General features: G+C 39.9%; 1 protein-coding gene across 2 annotated transcripts in view; it reads left to right on the top strand.

Moving 5' to 3' along the window:
• Positions 1-16,028, top strand: part of BRD10 (bromodomain containing 10) — a 36,218-nt gene that overhangs the window by 7,798 nt on the left and 12,392 nt on the right. Inside the window, exons 2-4 of one of the 2 annotated variants that reach the window (XM_035140995.2) lie at positions 3,886-4,086; positions 11,883-13,279; positions 15,435-15,511. In XM_035140995.2, coding sequence (XP_034996886.1) covers positions 3,886-4,086; positions 11,883-13,279; positions 15,435-15,511 — 1,675 coding nt within the window. The remainder of the gene's footprint in view (positions 1-3,885; positions 4,087-11,882; positions 13,280-15,434; positions 15,512-16,028) is intronic. The other variant, XM_035140996.2, reaches the window with a different exon arrangement.

Raw genomic sequence — 16,028 nt, 5'->3', positions numbered from 1 at the left:
AACGCTATCAAGAGCTAACTAGCCAAATGGCTAATTCTCTCTTTAAAAGCCAACAAGTTGGTTTCCGTCACTATATCTTGTGGGAAAGCCGTAGTGACCTAATGAATAGTTAGTTCTCTGCCAATAGTTATAAGCACCATAACAGATTCCTTGGTACAGGGGGTGTAGAAATATAAACTGTAAGAATGTAATTCTTACTCAGTAATAAGGTTCAGTCCCAACCATGTTTTCTCAGAAACAGCTTCATTCAGTTTAAGTATGCTTAGGATTGTACCGGTAGTCTGATTTATCTCTTTAATGAGTACCCCAAATATAATGTTTGCATTATAGTATTGTTAAAAGGGAAAAGTGGGAATTAACCATACATTTGTTTGAAGTAAATTATCTTGCGCAAACTGTAAAAATGTTTAATAGGCATAGCTATATCCTCAGTTTGCATATCTCCTTTTTTATACTATACAGATAACGATGTTCTGTAATGATATTTTGATATATGTGTGTAAAATGTTACATGAAAATATTTATAACATCAGTTAATGTTTAATAATATCCAAATCAGACACTCATAAGACTCTGGGGGGTGGGGTGGGGTATTAAATCTTGAAAAACAAAGGAAAAACAATATACAAAGGTCAACATCAAATATCAAGCATTTTTTAACATGGAAACTAAAAGAAAGAAAAGAAAGAAAAAAGAAGAAAAAACAAACTAACTTCCAACTCTCTGTCTCTCAGCTTTAAAAACATTTGCAAAACTCCTGCTCCCTAATAACATCCAACTCTTCTATCTTCCATAAACCAACCTTTTTTTTCATTCTTCAAACCCAGATATCATGAGCTCATTATCTTTTTGGCTCAAAAAAATCCATAAGGGGTTTCCAATCATTAATAAATGTCAACAGAGATTTTGCTCTAATTAAACACATCAACTTTGCCAGCTTAGCCAAATCCATTAATTTCAATAACAATTATTCCATAGTAGGTAATAATGTGCTTAGAACAATCTCCCCTGTGATCATATATTGCAATAATCTATATTCATTTTCTAGTTGTATATACATTAGTCCCAGCAGGAAGAGCTTTGGAGGTGCAGATCTTGCCAACAATAAGTTACCCATACTTTGGATATAAGATTCATTTTTTCTTTTTCTTTTTAAAAGATGCAAATAGGACAATACTGTCCCCCCAAAAGAGATAGAATGGTCTGTGGTCATAACAAGTTAAACCTGAACAGGCATGCAATAAATAGATCAGAGAGAGTTTTTCTGTGTTACTGAATAAGAAAAAGAAAAAGAGATAATTCTCATAAGGGGGATAGGAGAGGGAAGATAAGAGAATATCCCACCTTGGGAAAGAAATTTTAAATCTAGGAAGAAGGGGTTGTATTCAACATTAGGCATACCCAGAGCTGACCCATTTAAATTAATGGATATGACTGACATGTCTATTAAGTTCAATTGATATAATCCAATTAAAATTTAGTTTTGATACACCCCTAGGTTCAAAACTAAAGGAAGATAAAATGTTATAAAGCTTCATTAAAGTCTGCAATCCCATGCACGCTTGCAACTTGCCAAGACTAAAACGGCTGATAAACTATATAGTGTCAGGTCTAAGGGTGACTAGATAAATAAGGGGGAAATTGTTATTCTTTATATTGGGCGGGGATATTCATCCTTTTCCACACAACTGTAATATTCTGGAAATCCCCAAGATAAGCTTAGCTTTCTAATATGACTGTCTACCTATTCTGTATTTCCTCTTCTGTATTTCTACAGATAACTGATAAAGATTTCAAGTCTACAGATGACTTATATGTCCCCTTATTTGTGCTAGGGAGTAAGCCACACTGAGCAGAAGGGGACTTTGTCTGAGTAGACATCCATAAGATGGTTGTATAAGTGAGCATTATTTTAATATGTCGGGCACTATTTGATAAGTGCCCTCTTTGATAGCATATTCCATGCATTCCATTAAAAGCAGAAAGAGATGGTGGTGAGAGCTTATTCACAGGGTGGGTGGAATCCAGGTTTGTGGAATGGAAACTTCTGATTTTTAAGCATTGAGGCTTTGAACTCTTAGTGGCGTTCTTATCATGTATCTCTGCTTATCGGACTGCTACTGAAAACAAACTAATAAAACGGATCACACTGCCTGCGGCAACTGGCTGGACACCTCACTCTACCTCTGTTCTGCTTCAGGAGGGATGCTGCAGCAGGGTCCAGCAGACAATGTTGGACAAGCATGTTTGTGTGCATGCAAACACACCCATGTACACACAGGGAAAATTGGAGGAGTCTTGGTCGTTTTTCGTATTGGTGACTGACACATACACCCATCAAACCTGGCAATAAAGCATTGTAGCTCTGGCCATGCCTCAGAGGTGTCCCTATCTATCTTATGCAGATTTCTAAAGTGTTTCACTTGGAATCCTCTTCTAGGAGCTTCTGGTTTACCAGAATTTTATTGGATGTATGGATGATGTCATCTCAGAAAGAGATGGTAATAGCTGACTGTCTCATACAAAAAAGAATACCACTCCAGGCTAACAGGATAAGAGAAGGGCACCCCACTTTCTAACCTACTGTCAGTGACATGACAAAAACTATAAATAGCTTCCATATAGGAAAGAACCCCATCACTCATTATTTCTGAAAAAATGTACAAAATGTTCATTAGTTTTAGAGGAAATAATAACACTTTGCTAAACTCTACACAAGTAACAACCATTGCATTAATCCATAAGAAAGGGCCCTTATTCACCTGAGGACAATTTGGATTCATATAGAACAAGATCCATATTCAACGTATTATAAAAGATTTATTATAAAATCTTGCTGGGTTATCCCAGCCGCTCTGTGTGCGGCTTCCAACACACGCAAAAACACAAAGCATCAAATATTAAAAACAATACAAAAGTTCTGGCATTGAAAATAGGAATGGTATTTTTTATGGGTTCATGTTGTATTCCTAATTAAAATTAATATATCATTATCAAAGATGCCATAATAAAGGAAGGCATTTTGCAGGCAGAAGCCTGATTTAGATGTCGCAGCCAAATCATGACTTGGCCATCATGAATGAAATTTGGATTTGTTTTCTTCCTGCTCCCTTCAAGTACTTAACAATTTCATACCACACTATAGATGTGGATGTTATAGTGAACTATGGTGTATTGTAACATCCAGATCATAAGGACAACAGTTACAGCAAACCAAAGTTTGCTTCCAAACGTGTGAACCAGAAACGATGGTTTGAAGTAGCAGTATTACGATGGATGAACAAATGGTCTGACTTGAATGAAGTTTCTTTAAATCATTCTGATTGGTGTATAAGCTTGAACAAAAAATAATGTGCTATTACTGTGTTGTGTAAACCAGGATGTTAAGTTGAATGGTAAGCAAATGTGGGTTCCTATGGGGAGTTCACAGCTGTTTTGCTCCTCTGTGGTGCTTTTCACTCTCATGCTGTTCTGAGCGTGCTTTGGCATGTCAACTGAACCTGTGCTACTAAAATATGGAAAATATTATCTTAGCAGGATTGCATTGTGTTTCAGAGTATTTTGTGTATACTTTTGTATACACCTGTCCAAAAAGGATGAATGGAAACTGATTTGAGAAAATTAATTACTTCCTCGGAAGAACATTGTTCTATTGTAAAGAGAGAATCTACCTTCAAATTTCAAATGATAGCACTAAATCTAGATTCTTCTTCTTTTTAAGTAACAAGCATCCTCTGCTATGAAGAAAACGTGCAGCCATACTACTTGAAGAGTCACCATATTTATTTTACTTGGCCCTTTTCTATAAGTTTTAAAAGTGTAGCTACTGGATTACTGGTGGTCAGGAAAAATATTCTTGTGCATTGATTTGATTTTTCTTTCAAGGCATTTGAGAGAGAAGACAGCAATAGGAGTAACATCTAAAGGGTTCTGTGGGCTGGAAGATGAGAAGGGAACAGCTTGTACTTCAACAAGGCGGCGTTCAACACCACGCAGTTTAGCAGGCTTGACCACAGGCGTGTTTGAATCCGTAATGGTTCAGGTTCTGAGACAGGAAGAGCAACTGAGAGCAAAAGAAGAAAAGAGGTAAAAGGCAAAAGTGGATTGTTTTTAGCTGTTCTTTCCTCCCCACCCCAACCCCCCCAATTTTGCCACTTTGGGAGATCAAACATACCACTCACTTCCCCATCATTTCTGCCTCGAAGTTGACTTCTCAGCCTACGAGTTCTATGTAACTGAATATCACATTTAGGCAGTCAAACATTTGAAAATGTGTCCTATGAATTAAGTATGTTGACAGTCTAGAATAAGAAGAATCACATGGTCTGTTCTTTATTCTATGTCTTCTCCTTCATATGTTACCTTGCATATCATTATCACATTTCTGTTGTTTTGTAATGTATTTGTCTTTTTGTATCTATTAAAATTATATTTTATAGCAAAGCACTTCATATTGCTGGGAGAGTATTTACCTTCTCAGTTTCATTAGAATTTTATCATTATTTATCGAGGTATCAGAACATAATCAATACTTAATTTGCTTTTCTTAATATGGTGAATGGACATCCATGGATAATATTGGTATGTCGGGGAAATCGTACATATTTTGGGAAGGTGGAGAAGGAAAGAGAGACTGAAACATAGGCAAAGTTACTAATTAGACAGACTGTCTTGCTTTGCTTCCCCAATTAAATAACGTCAGTTATTATGAAGGCCTCTTCTCCTAATTCCACTTCTTTCAGAAGATGGGCTTCACTGCCCTGCTACAGTTCTCATTGTTCTAATTCTTCATGTAGTTGGAAAATGCTGTGACTTAATGGCAAGTGTTTAAAGATGCAGTACTCCTTTCTCAGAAATAGTTTTCTTTTTTTATACAAATTTCATTTGAATTTGTATATAATAATACTAAAACATCTTGCCACGTGATTGGCATGCAGAAGTGAAGTAGGAGAAAGGTTTTCAGCAAGGTAAATGTGATAGTGGCCTGGCTGTAACACCAGTTTTCTGTGTTGTCACTGAATCATGCATCAACGTGTGGAGCGTGGCAGTCTGACAATTCTGTATCCCAGAACTACACACCTGACTAAAAAAGACACTTCTGGCACATTTTCTCCAAGTCATGGTAACTCCACCTCAACACCCTGAAAGCTGTCTACGAGCATTAGCTTGAAACTAAATGGTGTTAGATTTTTTAAACAAAACTATTTCTTGATTTTTATTGTTCGTCATGGAATAATACAAGGACACACACACAGAGAAAAGTACATAATGCACACATTAATTCTCTAAACATAAATCACACCCCCCCCCAAAAAAATACATACAGATTGACATTTTTGCTGAAACCCAACTGGCCAGATACTGAGATTATATTAAATACTCTGCTTTGCTTAGATTATTGATCTTGACAGTTTGGTGGTGATGCATAATGTGGGTGCTTGGATGTGCAAACAAGGAATTATTTATTGTGTGGACTTACCTATGTTTGTAGTAAGATTTGTAAATGTGATGGTGATCGGACTGTTGTTGCACTGAAGCAGGTGGATGCCTATTGCAATCTTTGAGGCATGTTATTCTTTACTCTTCTTGGCTGGAATTGCAGCCATATATGGGGAATTCAGGTTTTACAAGGGAGGCCCATTTCACAAGGCATTATCATGTCAGGACAGAACTTGTCAAATGCATTTGCACATTGCTTTAGTTCTCAAACACTCCTTCCCTCCCCACACATAAAAATGTATTTTAACATCTCAGCAATAATTCTTTTACAGTAAAGTTGAGTATGGTATGCCAAAAGGAGTACCTGGGAAAGTGTGCTATGTTGTCTTTAGTGCTGTGTGGAAGAGCAACAAATAATTTCTAAGGGATGGCTTTTTAGACTTCTGTTTTTTTTATTGAAGATTAAAGATATTTAATCTTTAGCATGTTGCAGGGGAACAGTAAAGCAAGTTGTTTATACAAGTGACCATGTGTCAGGTAACCATTTGAACTGCTAAAAGACTTAATATTTTGTTTAAACATCCCATAAATATTGGTATGTGAAATTAAGATTCAAACTTGAGAAAAGTCTATATACATCAGCTTTGTTGTACCTTGCATTTTAGTTTCTGTGTTATTTATAAGTCACCTTATCTGTATTATACTGGTAAGAATCCAGGCACGTCAGTTGCATGCCATGAGGCCTAAACGTTCTCTTCTTGCTGATGGGTGGGTATGTGTTTGGCAGTGATGTTCTTGCAATATTTTAGAGGGTTACAAGATAGATTCAACTTTTGCTGTAAATGGCTTTTTTATGGGAGTGGTGTTTGGTATTCATTATTAGTCCTTTTCTATCTTGATAATAGTCTATGTATTTGTAAGTTAATTTGGTCTTTCAGTGACTTGTCTAAGGGAAATATCATCACTGCATTCGGTTGGGCGGATTGTCGGTGTAGCTCTGATGTTTGAGTTCTAAAATACCTTAGTATTATTCTTTCTGTTTCTTGCTACATGTTCAACTGTGGATAGTTCGTATGATCATCCTTTGGCTGCTGGCACAGAAGGCTCTATGCATGAAAGGATTCACTGGGGGCACACAGAAGTGGAACATCAACTTTCAAAAGACATTTGGAATTCACTCTTCAGGCATGATAGAGCAAACAGTTGTATAGCAGTGTGTGAATGGGTCATGTGATGCCTTTGCCATTCTAAATTTCCATGTTACCTGACTAGTTGCTCACAAAACATTTGGCAGAAACCTCTGACACAACACGAAGAGCTGCAGTTGGGGGCGGGGGGGGGAGGCAATGCGGACATGTATGTGACCTTTTCTAAGTGAATTTGTTTAGCAACAGAGTATCAGTCATTTTTAAAAAGTATTTCAAAATTGCTTTTTGCCCTTCAACACTGTGATTTATTTGGGCATGGTTGGTTTTTTTGTAGCATTTTCTAACATGGAAAGTTTTCCATGTTCTGATTTTACATGCTTTAAACATGTTTCACAGCTGTGAAAGCAGCTTTATTTTCCTATAACATACTCAACCAGCTATTTTGATAGTACCCCGAAGGAGGAAATGTTTATATTCCATTTACTGAAAATAGTAAATGTTTATAGTGTAATATCTGGTTACAAATGAAATTAAAAACAAATTTGAAATATATAAGTGAATACAGTTATGGGGAAAGCGAATGAACATTAAAGTTCTATAATCATTAAAAATATATATATGATGTATTTTGTGTTTAAGATGTGACCAAGTCAGAGTTAAAGCACTATGACTTTCTATTATTTGTAGTTGGAGACTCTTAAGAATGCTGTATTCAGCCTAGCTTATTGATCTGGATATTTTTCTAAACGAGAGCAAAGTAAGATACTGAAATCCAAGTAGTCATGAATTCTATCTTTAATCAAGACACAATTATACATCATAAAATGAAATAAAAAACTTTCTTAAAAAAAACAAGCTGAAATTGGCAAAGTGTAACTCTGGTTGCAAAGCACAACTTTCCTATTCTTTTCCTCATTGCAGCCTGCTGAAAAGCTGATAGTCAAGGGCCCCTCTGGAATGGCATGCTGTGTGACATGAGTGGCTGTAGCAGGAAGAAGGAAGTGGGGAGAGAGCACCTTGAATTAGCAGAAGTGCTTTCCTATTGCACAAAGCATCATTAGATACAAGCATATCTTTCTAGTTTATGGCGTGGTGGTGGTGGGGAAAACAGTCCTGCACGCTCTTACTTGGAAGCAAGTTGTATCAAATTGAGTGGGAGTTGCTTCTGAGCACGCGAGGCAATTAACAATGCTGTGTGTTCTAACAATTAATTAATATTTCTTTATTGAACAACAAGAATTGACTTTCCTTATAAGCACTTTTCTCTCTTTGCCTCTACCCCCAGGCTAATGTCTCCTTGGCTCCTGCCTGTAGGTATTGTAAAGTATAATTTAGGATCATAGACAGCTGCTTTATGCCAGACCAGACTTATTGTCGGTCTAGCCCAGTATTATCTACCCTGAGTGGCAGCAGCTCTCCAGGGTCTCAGCCAGAGGCCTTTCCCTTACTCTTACTCCGATACTTTCACCTAGAGATGCCAGGGATTGAACTGAAGACCTTTTTTTTTTTGCAAAAGACGTGCTCTATCACTGATCTATAATGACCCCTTCCCTAAAACTCCCCCAATTTCATGCTGGTAGTTGTCCAAATTATAGGCAGCTGAACATGAATGACTGTTATAAAGGCTTGGTTCCAGCACACAGCATTATTGGACAAATGCTAGAGCTCCAGAAAGGTCTGCTCTTTCCAGGCTACTGCCAGTCTTTGCCTTAGGCTGCTGCTTAGTGATGCTAGTAAGTGGCTGCTGTTGCGAGCAGACAGCATGCCTGCCCAGGGTGGCATAAATATGGTGACAGTGGCCTGAAGGTGATGCTCAGCAGTGCTCTGGGCCTTTGAGCCTGAACTTATCTGCACTATCATGTTAATTATGTTGGTTCCACCCCATTGTGTGCATGTTATGGCCAGCGGCGGAATTAAAATGGCAGCTCTGGTAAGTCCAGATTTAAGACCTGGCAAACCATTTAGCGCCACTGTGGCAGCCAGCCACAGCACTTCACTTCCGGTGGAAGTAGACTGCCAATCACAATTTAGCAAGTGCACTATGCACAAGTTATAGCCCCCATTTCCTTTCCTTCTCCTAGGCTGATGAGGCAGTTAAATACAGTATATGTTTGAAGAGAAATGGCCATTTTCTATAACATTGTGCTCTATAAACTTTTTGGCATAATTCTCTCTACAGTCATACCTCGGGTTACGTTTGCTTCGGGTTACATACTTTCGGGTTGCGTACTCCGCAAACCCGGAAGTATTTTTTGCCGTGCGTGTGGTCTTTCACGCTTGGTCGGGTTATGTACTTTTCGGGTTACGAACCGCACCCCAGAACGAATCAGGTACGTAACCCGAGGTACCACTGTAATGGCAAACTGTGATGGTGAGCACTGCCAGACTTGTAACTATGGCAGGGACCCTGAGGAATAATCTGCCTGCTCGGAGGAGCTCTGATGTTGGTAAAAGTACAAAAAAAGCTCTTTAAAAATGAACCAGTGGCACAGTTGTTGGCTTCCATCTGTCTCAGGAGACAATGGAGGAGTGTGCCTTTGGGGGTGAAGTCAACTCTACAGCTGTAGAGACCAATACAGGAGAGACATGTTTTGTTGCAACTGGGGCAGATGAAGATGTCTGGCTATGCTGCTGTGCTGTGGATGCAGCATGGTATTTCTTCTCTGTGTGCTCCTTCCAGCCGTCATTCCTCGTCACTGCTATGGAGGCACAACCTGATTGCCTGTCTCCAGACACTGCAGTCATCTGCAAGGGATTCCCACACAGTGGAGTTGATTTGCCAGCCTTCATGTCATGTTTGCAGACATCTTTGTAATGCAGAGTTTGTCTGCCAACAGGCCTGGTGCCTGAAGGCAGCTCCCCATAGAGCACCTCTTTGGGAATCCTGCTATCTTCTATTCTGTGGACATGACCAAGCCAGTGTAGATGTCGCTTGAGACAGGAATGCAAGCATGCAGGGACTGTGGGCTTGGCAGAGCACATATTTGTTTGAGACTCTGCTCTGCCATGTGATGCCCAAAATCTTCCTGATGCAGTGCATGTGGAAGGCTTTGAGGCATCGTTCCTGGTGGTTGTAAGTTGCCCATGACTCCCTTCCATAAAGCAGCCTGCTCAACACGCAAGCCTGGTAGACCTTCATCTTGGTATTGGATGTTAGCATCACATTCGCCCATACCCTTTTGGAGAGGTGAGCCATAGGCACATTCAAATATCCCAACAAGAATTGAGCATACTTAGTAGCCATGGAGTGCTGTGTCAATTGTAAAACAGAAAATTCAGGAAGAGGTGAGGTTGAATAGTGTTCTTGGAGATAAAGATTGACTGAAACCCTGAGCATCAGCACTACTGTTAGGAGGAGGAATATAAACCGCAACATTTTGCTGTAGGTTCCACTTCTTCTTATTGATTAATGGTGTACATGTGGAAGAACCAAAAGGGGGAAAGTCTTCTGCTGCATTTCCATTTTCTGTAGAACTACCATGTTTCTCATATTATAAGACACCGTCTTATATTTATTTTTCCTCAAAAAAACAGCATGGCTTATTTTCCCCGCCGCCGCGTCTTGCCTGCCTCCCCCGGCACTGAACGCAACTTCGGAGACCTCCAAAGTTGCGTTCAGTGCCGGCTTTTTGCGGCCGGCTTTTTGCGGCAAGAAGCGGCGGCGGGGGAAGACCTTTCCCCGCCGTCGCGTCTTGCCTGCCTCACCCGGCACTGAACGCAACTTCGGAGACCTCCGAAGTTGTGTTCAGTGCCGGCTTTTCACGGCAAGACGCAGGGGCGGGGGAAGGTGGCGGGGCGTCCGTCTGAGGCAGCCCGGAGAAGCGGCTGCCTCGTGTTGGAGGCTTCGTGGCTCCTCTTCGTGGCAGCAGCATCTTCCTTTTCCTCCCACCACAACCCGGTACGGCTTATTTTTGGGGTATGCCTTATATTTCACCAACCCTTGGAAACCCTGCCATGGCTTATTTTGTAGGTATGCCTTAAAATATGAGAAACACAGTAGGTATGACATGTAGAACTTATATAATAATAATAATAATAATAATAATAATAATAATAATAATAATAATTTATTATTTATACCCCGCCCATCTGGCTGGGTTCCCCCAGCCACTCTGGGCGGCTTCCAAAAAAACAGAAATTCTAAAATACAGAAATCCATCAAACATTAAAAGCTTCCCTAAACAGGGCTGCCTTGAGATGCCTTCTAAAGGTCTGGTAATTGTTCTCTTTGACCTCTAGTGGGAGGGCATTCCACAGGGTGGGTGCCACTACCGAGAAGGCCCTCTGCCTGGTTCCCTGTAACTTGGCTTCTCGTAATGAGGGAACCGCCAGAAGGCCCTCGGAGCTGGACCTCAGTGTCCGGGCAGAACGATGGGGGTGGAGACGCTCCTTCAGGTATACCGGACCGAGGCCGTTTAGGGCTTTAAAGGTCAACACCAACACTTTGAATTGTGCTTGGAAACGTACTGGGAGCCAATGTAGGTCTTTTAGGACCGGTGTTATGTGATCTCGGCGGCCGCTCCCAGTCACCAGTCTAGCTGCCGCATTCTGGATTAGTTGTAGTTTCCGGGTCACCTTCAAAGGTAGCCCCACGTAGAGCACATTGCAGTAGTCCAAGCGAGAGATAACTAGAGCATGCACCCATCTGGAGAGACAGTCAGTGGGCAGGTAGGGACTCAGCCTGCGTACCAGATGGAGCTGATAAACAGCTGCCCTGGACACGGAGTTGACCTGTGCCTCCATGGACAGCTGTGAGTCTAAAATGACTCCCAGGCTGCGCACCTGGTCTTTCAGGGGCACAGTTACCCCATTCAGGACCAGAGAGTCCTCCACACCTGCCCGCCTCCTGTCCCCCACAAACAGTACTTCTGTCTTGTCAGGATTCAATCTCAATCTGTTAGCCGCCATCCATCCTCCAACCGCCTCCAAGCACTCACACAGGACCTTCACCACCTTCACTGGTTCTGATTTAAAAGAGAGGTAGAGCTGGGTATCATCAGTATATATAACATATATAACAAATATATGAAGTGGAGAATAGAATATCAAAACATTTGAATCTGATTAGGATTTTAAACATGTTAGTTGATTAATAGCTACCATGACCAGTAGCAACAGGGCCACATAAGTGCCAGTCTGCCATTTCAGTAGCATCTGTTAGGTTTATATATTTCAGCTCTGAGGTGTTACCCAAAGTCAGTAAAAATCTTTTTTTCTGCAAGTATGCTTTCTTTATTGCTTTTATTTTTTTCTTGCTGCTTTTAATACTTAACCGGACTTGTTTTACTTCCTTAGGCTTCGAGAGCAAGAAAGAAAAGAGGCAGAAGAAGCTAGCCAAAAAGAAATTGAAGAATGGGAGAGGACACTTCTGTCTCAAGCATCACCTACTCGGATGGAAAACATGTGGGAAATCCCAGCTATTGGTCATTTCCTTTGTTTAGCACAACATATTTTAAATTTGCCTGAAATAGTCTTTTATGAGCTAGAACGCTGCCTTCTGATGCCTCAATGTAGCGCCTTTTTGTCTAAAATAATGACTTCTTTGTTAAGTCCTCCTCATCGGAGATCTACCTTGCATCGAAGGCCAACTCTTCCTTACAGGACTTGGGAAGCAGCACTTAAGCAGAAAGTACAGCAGTGGTATACAGCTGTGGGGCAAACGGACAATCCTGACAGTTGCGCAGAGAAACTTGGTCTTTGTCCTCAGTTCTTTAAAGTCCTTGGGGAAATTAATCCTTTGGAGGAAAAACCATTTCATGAGCTCCTGTTTTGTCAAAAAGTGTGGCTGCTGAAAGGCCTCTGTGACTTTGTGTATGAGACCCAGAAAGATGTGCAAGATGCAGTACTTGGGCAGCCTATCCACGAGTGCAGGGAGGTGATACTGGGTTATGATTACTTAGAGCATGCCTATGTTCACTTCCCGCAGTTCTGTGGTGCAGATGTACGGATTTACAAGCAGAAGCCTTTTCATGCCCCTGAGTTTCCAGCTCCTCCCATTAAGGTGAAAAGAGTACCGCGGATTAAACTGGAGAAAGTGAAATGTGAATATGTCTCCAAAAGCAATGGCGAAGTTAGACTTAGCGCTAAAGAAGAGCTGCCTTGCACAGGGGCAGAATCTGGAAACAATATCGGCTTAGCAAAGATGCACTTGGGCTGTTTGGATGTGGCCCCAGAAAATGACACGAATTCCAGCTGTGAAGAGAAAATTCGTGGGGACTGTGACTTTACAATAGATTGCTATAAAGAAAATCGAGATAAAGCCATTGTTCCAGGAGATGTTGTTAACTTTGGGGGGCCCCTCAGCCCGGGAGAAATCAGGGTTGTGGAAAATGGGGAGAAATGTGGTGAATCTTCTGTAGTGAAAACCGAGACCACCCCGTTAAAGGAGAACACTCTTAAAACTTGCCAGATGCATGTGAATGGGAATCACAGCGACAATCCAGACATGAACTGCCACAAAGTTGCAAAAGAAGCTACATCAGAGAATTCTGTAGAAAACAAAACACTACAGTTTACTAAAGAGCGAGCAAAGAAGAAGAAAAAGAAGAAAAAGAAATTGAAAGATATTTTGAATGAAAGCCTTCAGAGAAAGCGTGAGATTCACCTCCACTCATTGAAATCGTATAAACCTGAGATCCAGAATAAGTTGCTCATGATGAAAAAGAAAGCCAAACACAAGAAGCACAAATCGGGTAAGGTGATTTGAGCAAATACCCTTATTTCAGTCTTTTGCATGCAGAGCTGTGAAAATTTTTTAAGTGTCCTTGTACTTAAAACATTTGATTTGGGCTCGTTTTAAAAAATGATTCTGATACTTAGGAATTTACATTGCTTTTTCCAGTCCTGATTGTATGTTTTAGTAGCCTATGGTAAAAAAAAATACCTGACTGCTCACAGAAGATGGAACGAGAATTCCAGATTACAAAAGAAATATTACAGGTGCTTCAACTGGCTGTCAGTTCTTTAGCATGAACCTACATAGGTATCAATATAGTTTTCCTCATAGGGCAAATACTAGCGCAGTTTACATTGGTAAATTGAACTGGGATGGGGAGTGAGAAGGAGTTAGGTGTCTTTCATTGATCCAGTTTGCCACCCCACCCTATGGCTTTGAATTGGAAAAAAAATGGGGGATTATGGGAGCTCCACAATCCAGTTGCATGGTAACCTTTATTAAGACCGAACAAAATGTCACAAAATTGTGTCAAATTTTCACATTGTGTTATTCAGGCAAGATCCACAATGTGTGTGGGTGCGGGGAGGAGCAGGAAAAGTCACCACTCATTATCCACCCTGCTTGGGATTCAAGAAGAAAGAGCAATTAATTTGGGTGCGGACAGTAGGAGAAGGAGCAATGAATAAGGTTTTTAAAAAGAGCCTTTTAGTGTGTGAGGGGGGAGGAGAAGGGACAGAGCAGCAGAAATAATTTGCAACAATTTTCATATGTGGCCATTGTAATAAAAGGTTGTTTAAAAGTATAAATAATGTTTAGAAAGTGTGTTCTCCCCACCCCCACAAACACCAGAACATCAGGATCATCCACCCAGTGCAATTGGCAGTAGCTTGAAAACAGAAATATTATACTGTGTTTTTTTCATACAATGCATAATCACAATTAAGGTATACATTACCATATAATGGGGTGATGGTTGCTAATTTACATGGCTTTGAAAAATAATTAGACAAATGAGTAGATGTTAGACGTATCTTATGTTGATTAACCATGATGCTAAATCGTTCCCAAATATTAAGAGACAATACATCTCTGAAAAATCAAGTGGTATGGATAAAAACAGGTGATTATTACACCCTGTTCCTGTGTTTTCCTGGAAAATTTGGCTAGCCACTGCTATTTACAAAATTCTTCTTTCAATAATTCTTCTATTTTCTATGATCCCTGAGGAGTTGAAGTTAGCATCCCTTCTCTCTCAAGTTGTCCCAAGAGAGAGACAATTCTGTACACCTATCTGTTGTCAGGTGGAACAATAAATAGGTAACAATGGGAGTGATATTGCCTATCATAGGGGTTATTGAATGTCTCTCACAATAGATGCATGCTTGTTAGTATCAATAACATGAAGCCCAAACTCTGTGTTGTTACCCTGTTGTACACAAATCCAGCGTGGATATCTTTCATGAATATAAAGTATTTTGTTAAATAGGTGAGATAGGGGGTGTATCCCCTGTTTTTGGTGGTCCCTATACAGCTGTATGGCTGGTTGACTTCTTTCAATGCTTATTTGCTCTATGCAAAGCACATTGATGACTCAAAGTAAGTGATTGGTTTTAGGGCTAAGAAGGATTTCAGCTCTTATCAGTTGTGCAAATGCAGAGGACTGTGGATGTTTGCCTTTTTGAAAGCTTTAGGCGTTGACTGCTGACAAGCGAGCTGACAAGCTTTTTGCAGGTAGAGCAGTATATAGGCTGTTAAGGTGCAATTGTAATGTATGTATAAGATTTTGGGAAATTTTGTTTTTTAAGCGTGTTTTCAGAGCCGGCAGACTCAATGTTCAGGCCTATGTATATATACTTCTCTTGGGGATATGGATATAGAGAGCCTATTGTAAGAGGCAGGTATAGTTTTGATATGGGAGGAGGAGCCACAATATGGAATTTGAGCAAAAGGATTACTATTAAAATAACTTCTTGTATGTCTAATTTCATGCAAATGTTACTACTCAAATACAGCTTTCTGAAGAGAAACTCTTATTGTGGCCTGCAACCATCAGTTTGTTGGTTGTTACACAATCTTTGTTACCATTTAATTTTCAAGACTGTATGTAATTTGAATATATGGATATATGCATCTTGGTATCGGCAAATTCAATCTTTTTCTCCCCCTTTAAGGAAAGAAATCATTATCTAAAAAAGCAGTTACAAAGAAAAGGAAATCTGTTACGAAGCCTGCTGATCCAGAATTTCAGGTAAGTGGTTCTTGTTTTTTTAATTAGTTTTGCACTGTTTTAATTTTTGTACTTCATGTAGTAGAAGGCAGAAAGCCTAGAAAAAACACTTTGTTTTTCTCTACTGGGGCAGATGAATTGAATTAAGCTGACTGTATATTCAGTTACATATATTTTAGTTGATACTGATAGTAAAACATACTAGGATTTGTACTAGAATTACAACCGCTAGAATCCAAAAGGGCTATGTGCAGTTTTATGCAAAATAACTAGGGCTTTTATTGGGGGAGGGGTCTTCCCACCAGATCTATTCATCCCATGAAAAGCCACACCTGAAGGTCAGGCAACCCTTCAGAATAGTAGGCAATGCAACATGTAGTGCTGCTTTTTGGATTCAGGGGGAGTGGGGAATGTGTTGTTTATGGATCATAGATGAATAGACAAATAACTTCAAAGGGAATAAATTCACTTGTGAAGAATAAGCACTAATATCTAAAGTAAAAATATATTTTCCCAATTGTTTTTTGAAAATGCCAAT

The sequence above is a fragment of the Zootoca vivipara genome, chromosome 16 (assembly GCF_963506605.1).
Source record: "Zootoca vivipara chromosome 16, rZooViv1.1, whole genome shotgun sequence".
NCBI lineage: Eukaryota > Metazoa > Chordata > Lepidosauria > Squamata > Lacertidae > Zootoca > Zootoca vivipara.
This window is presented reverse-complemented; position numbering and strand designations above follow the sequence as displayed.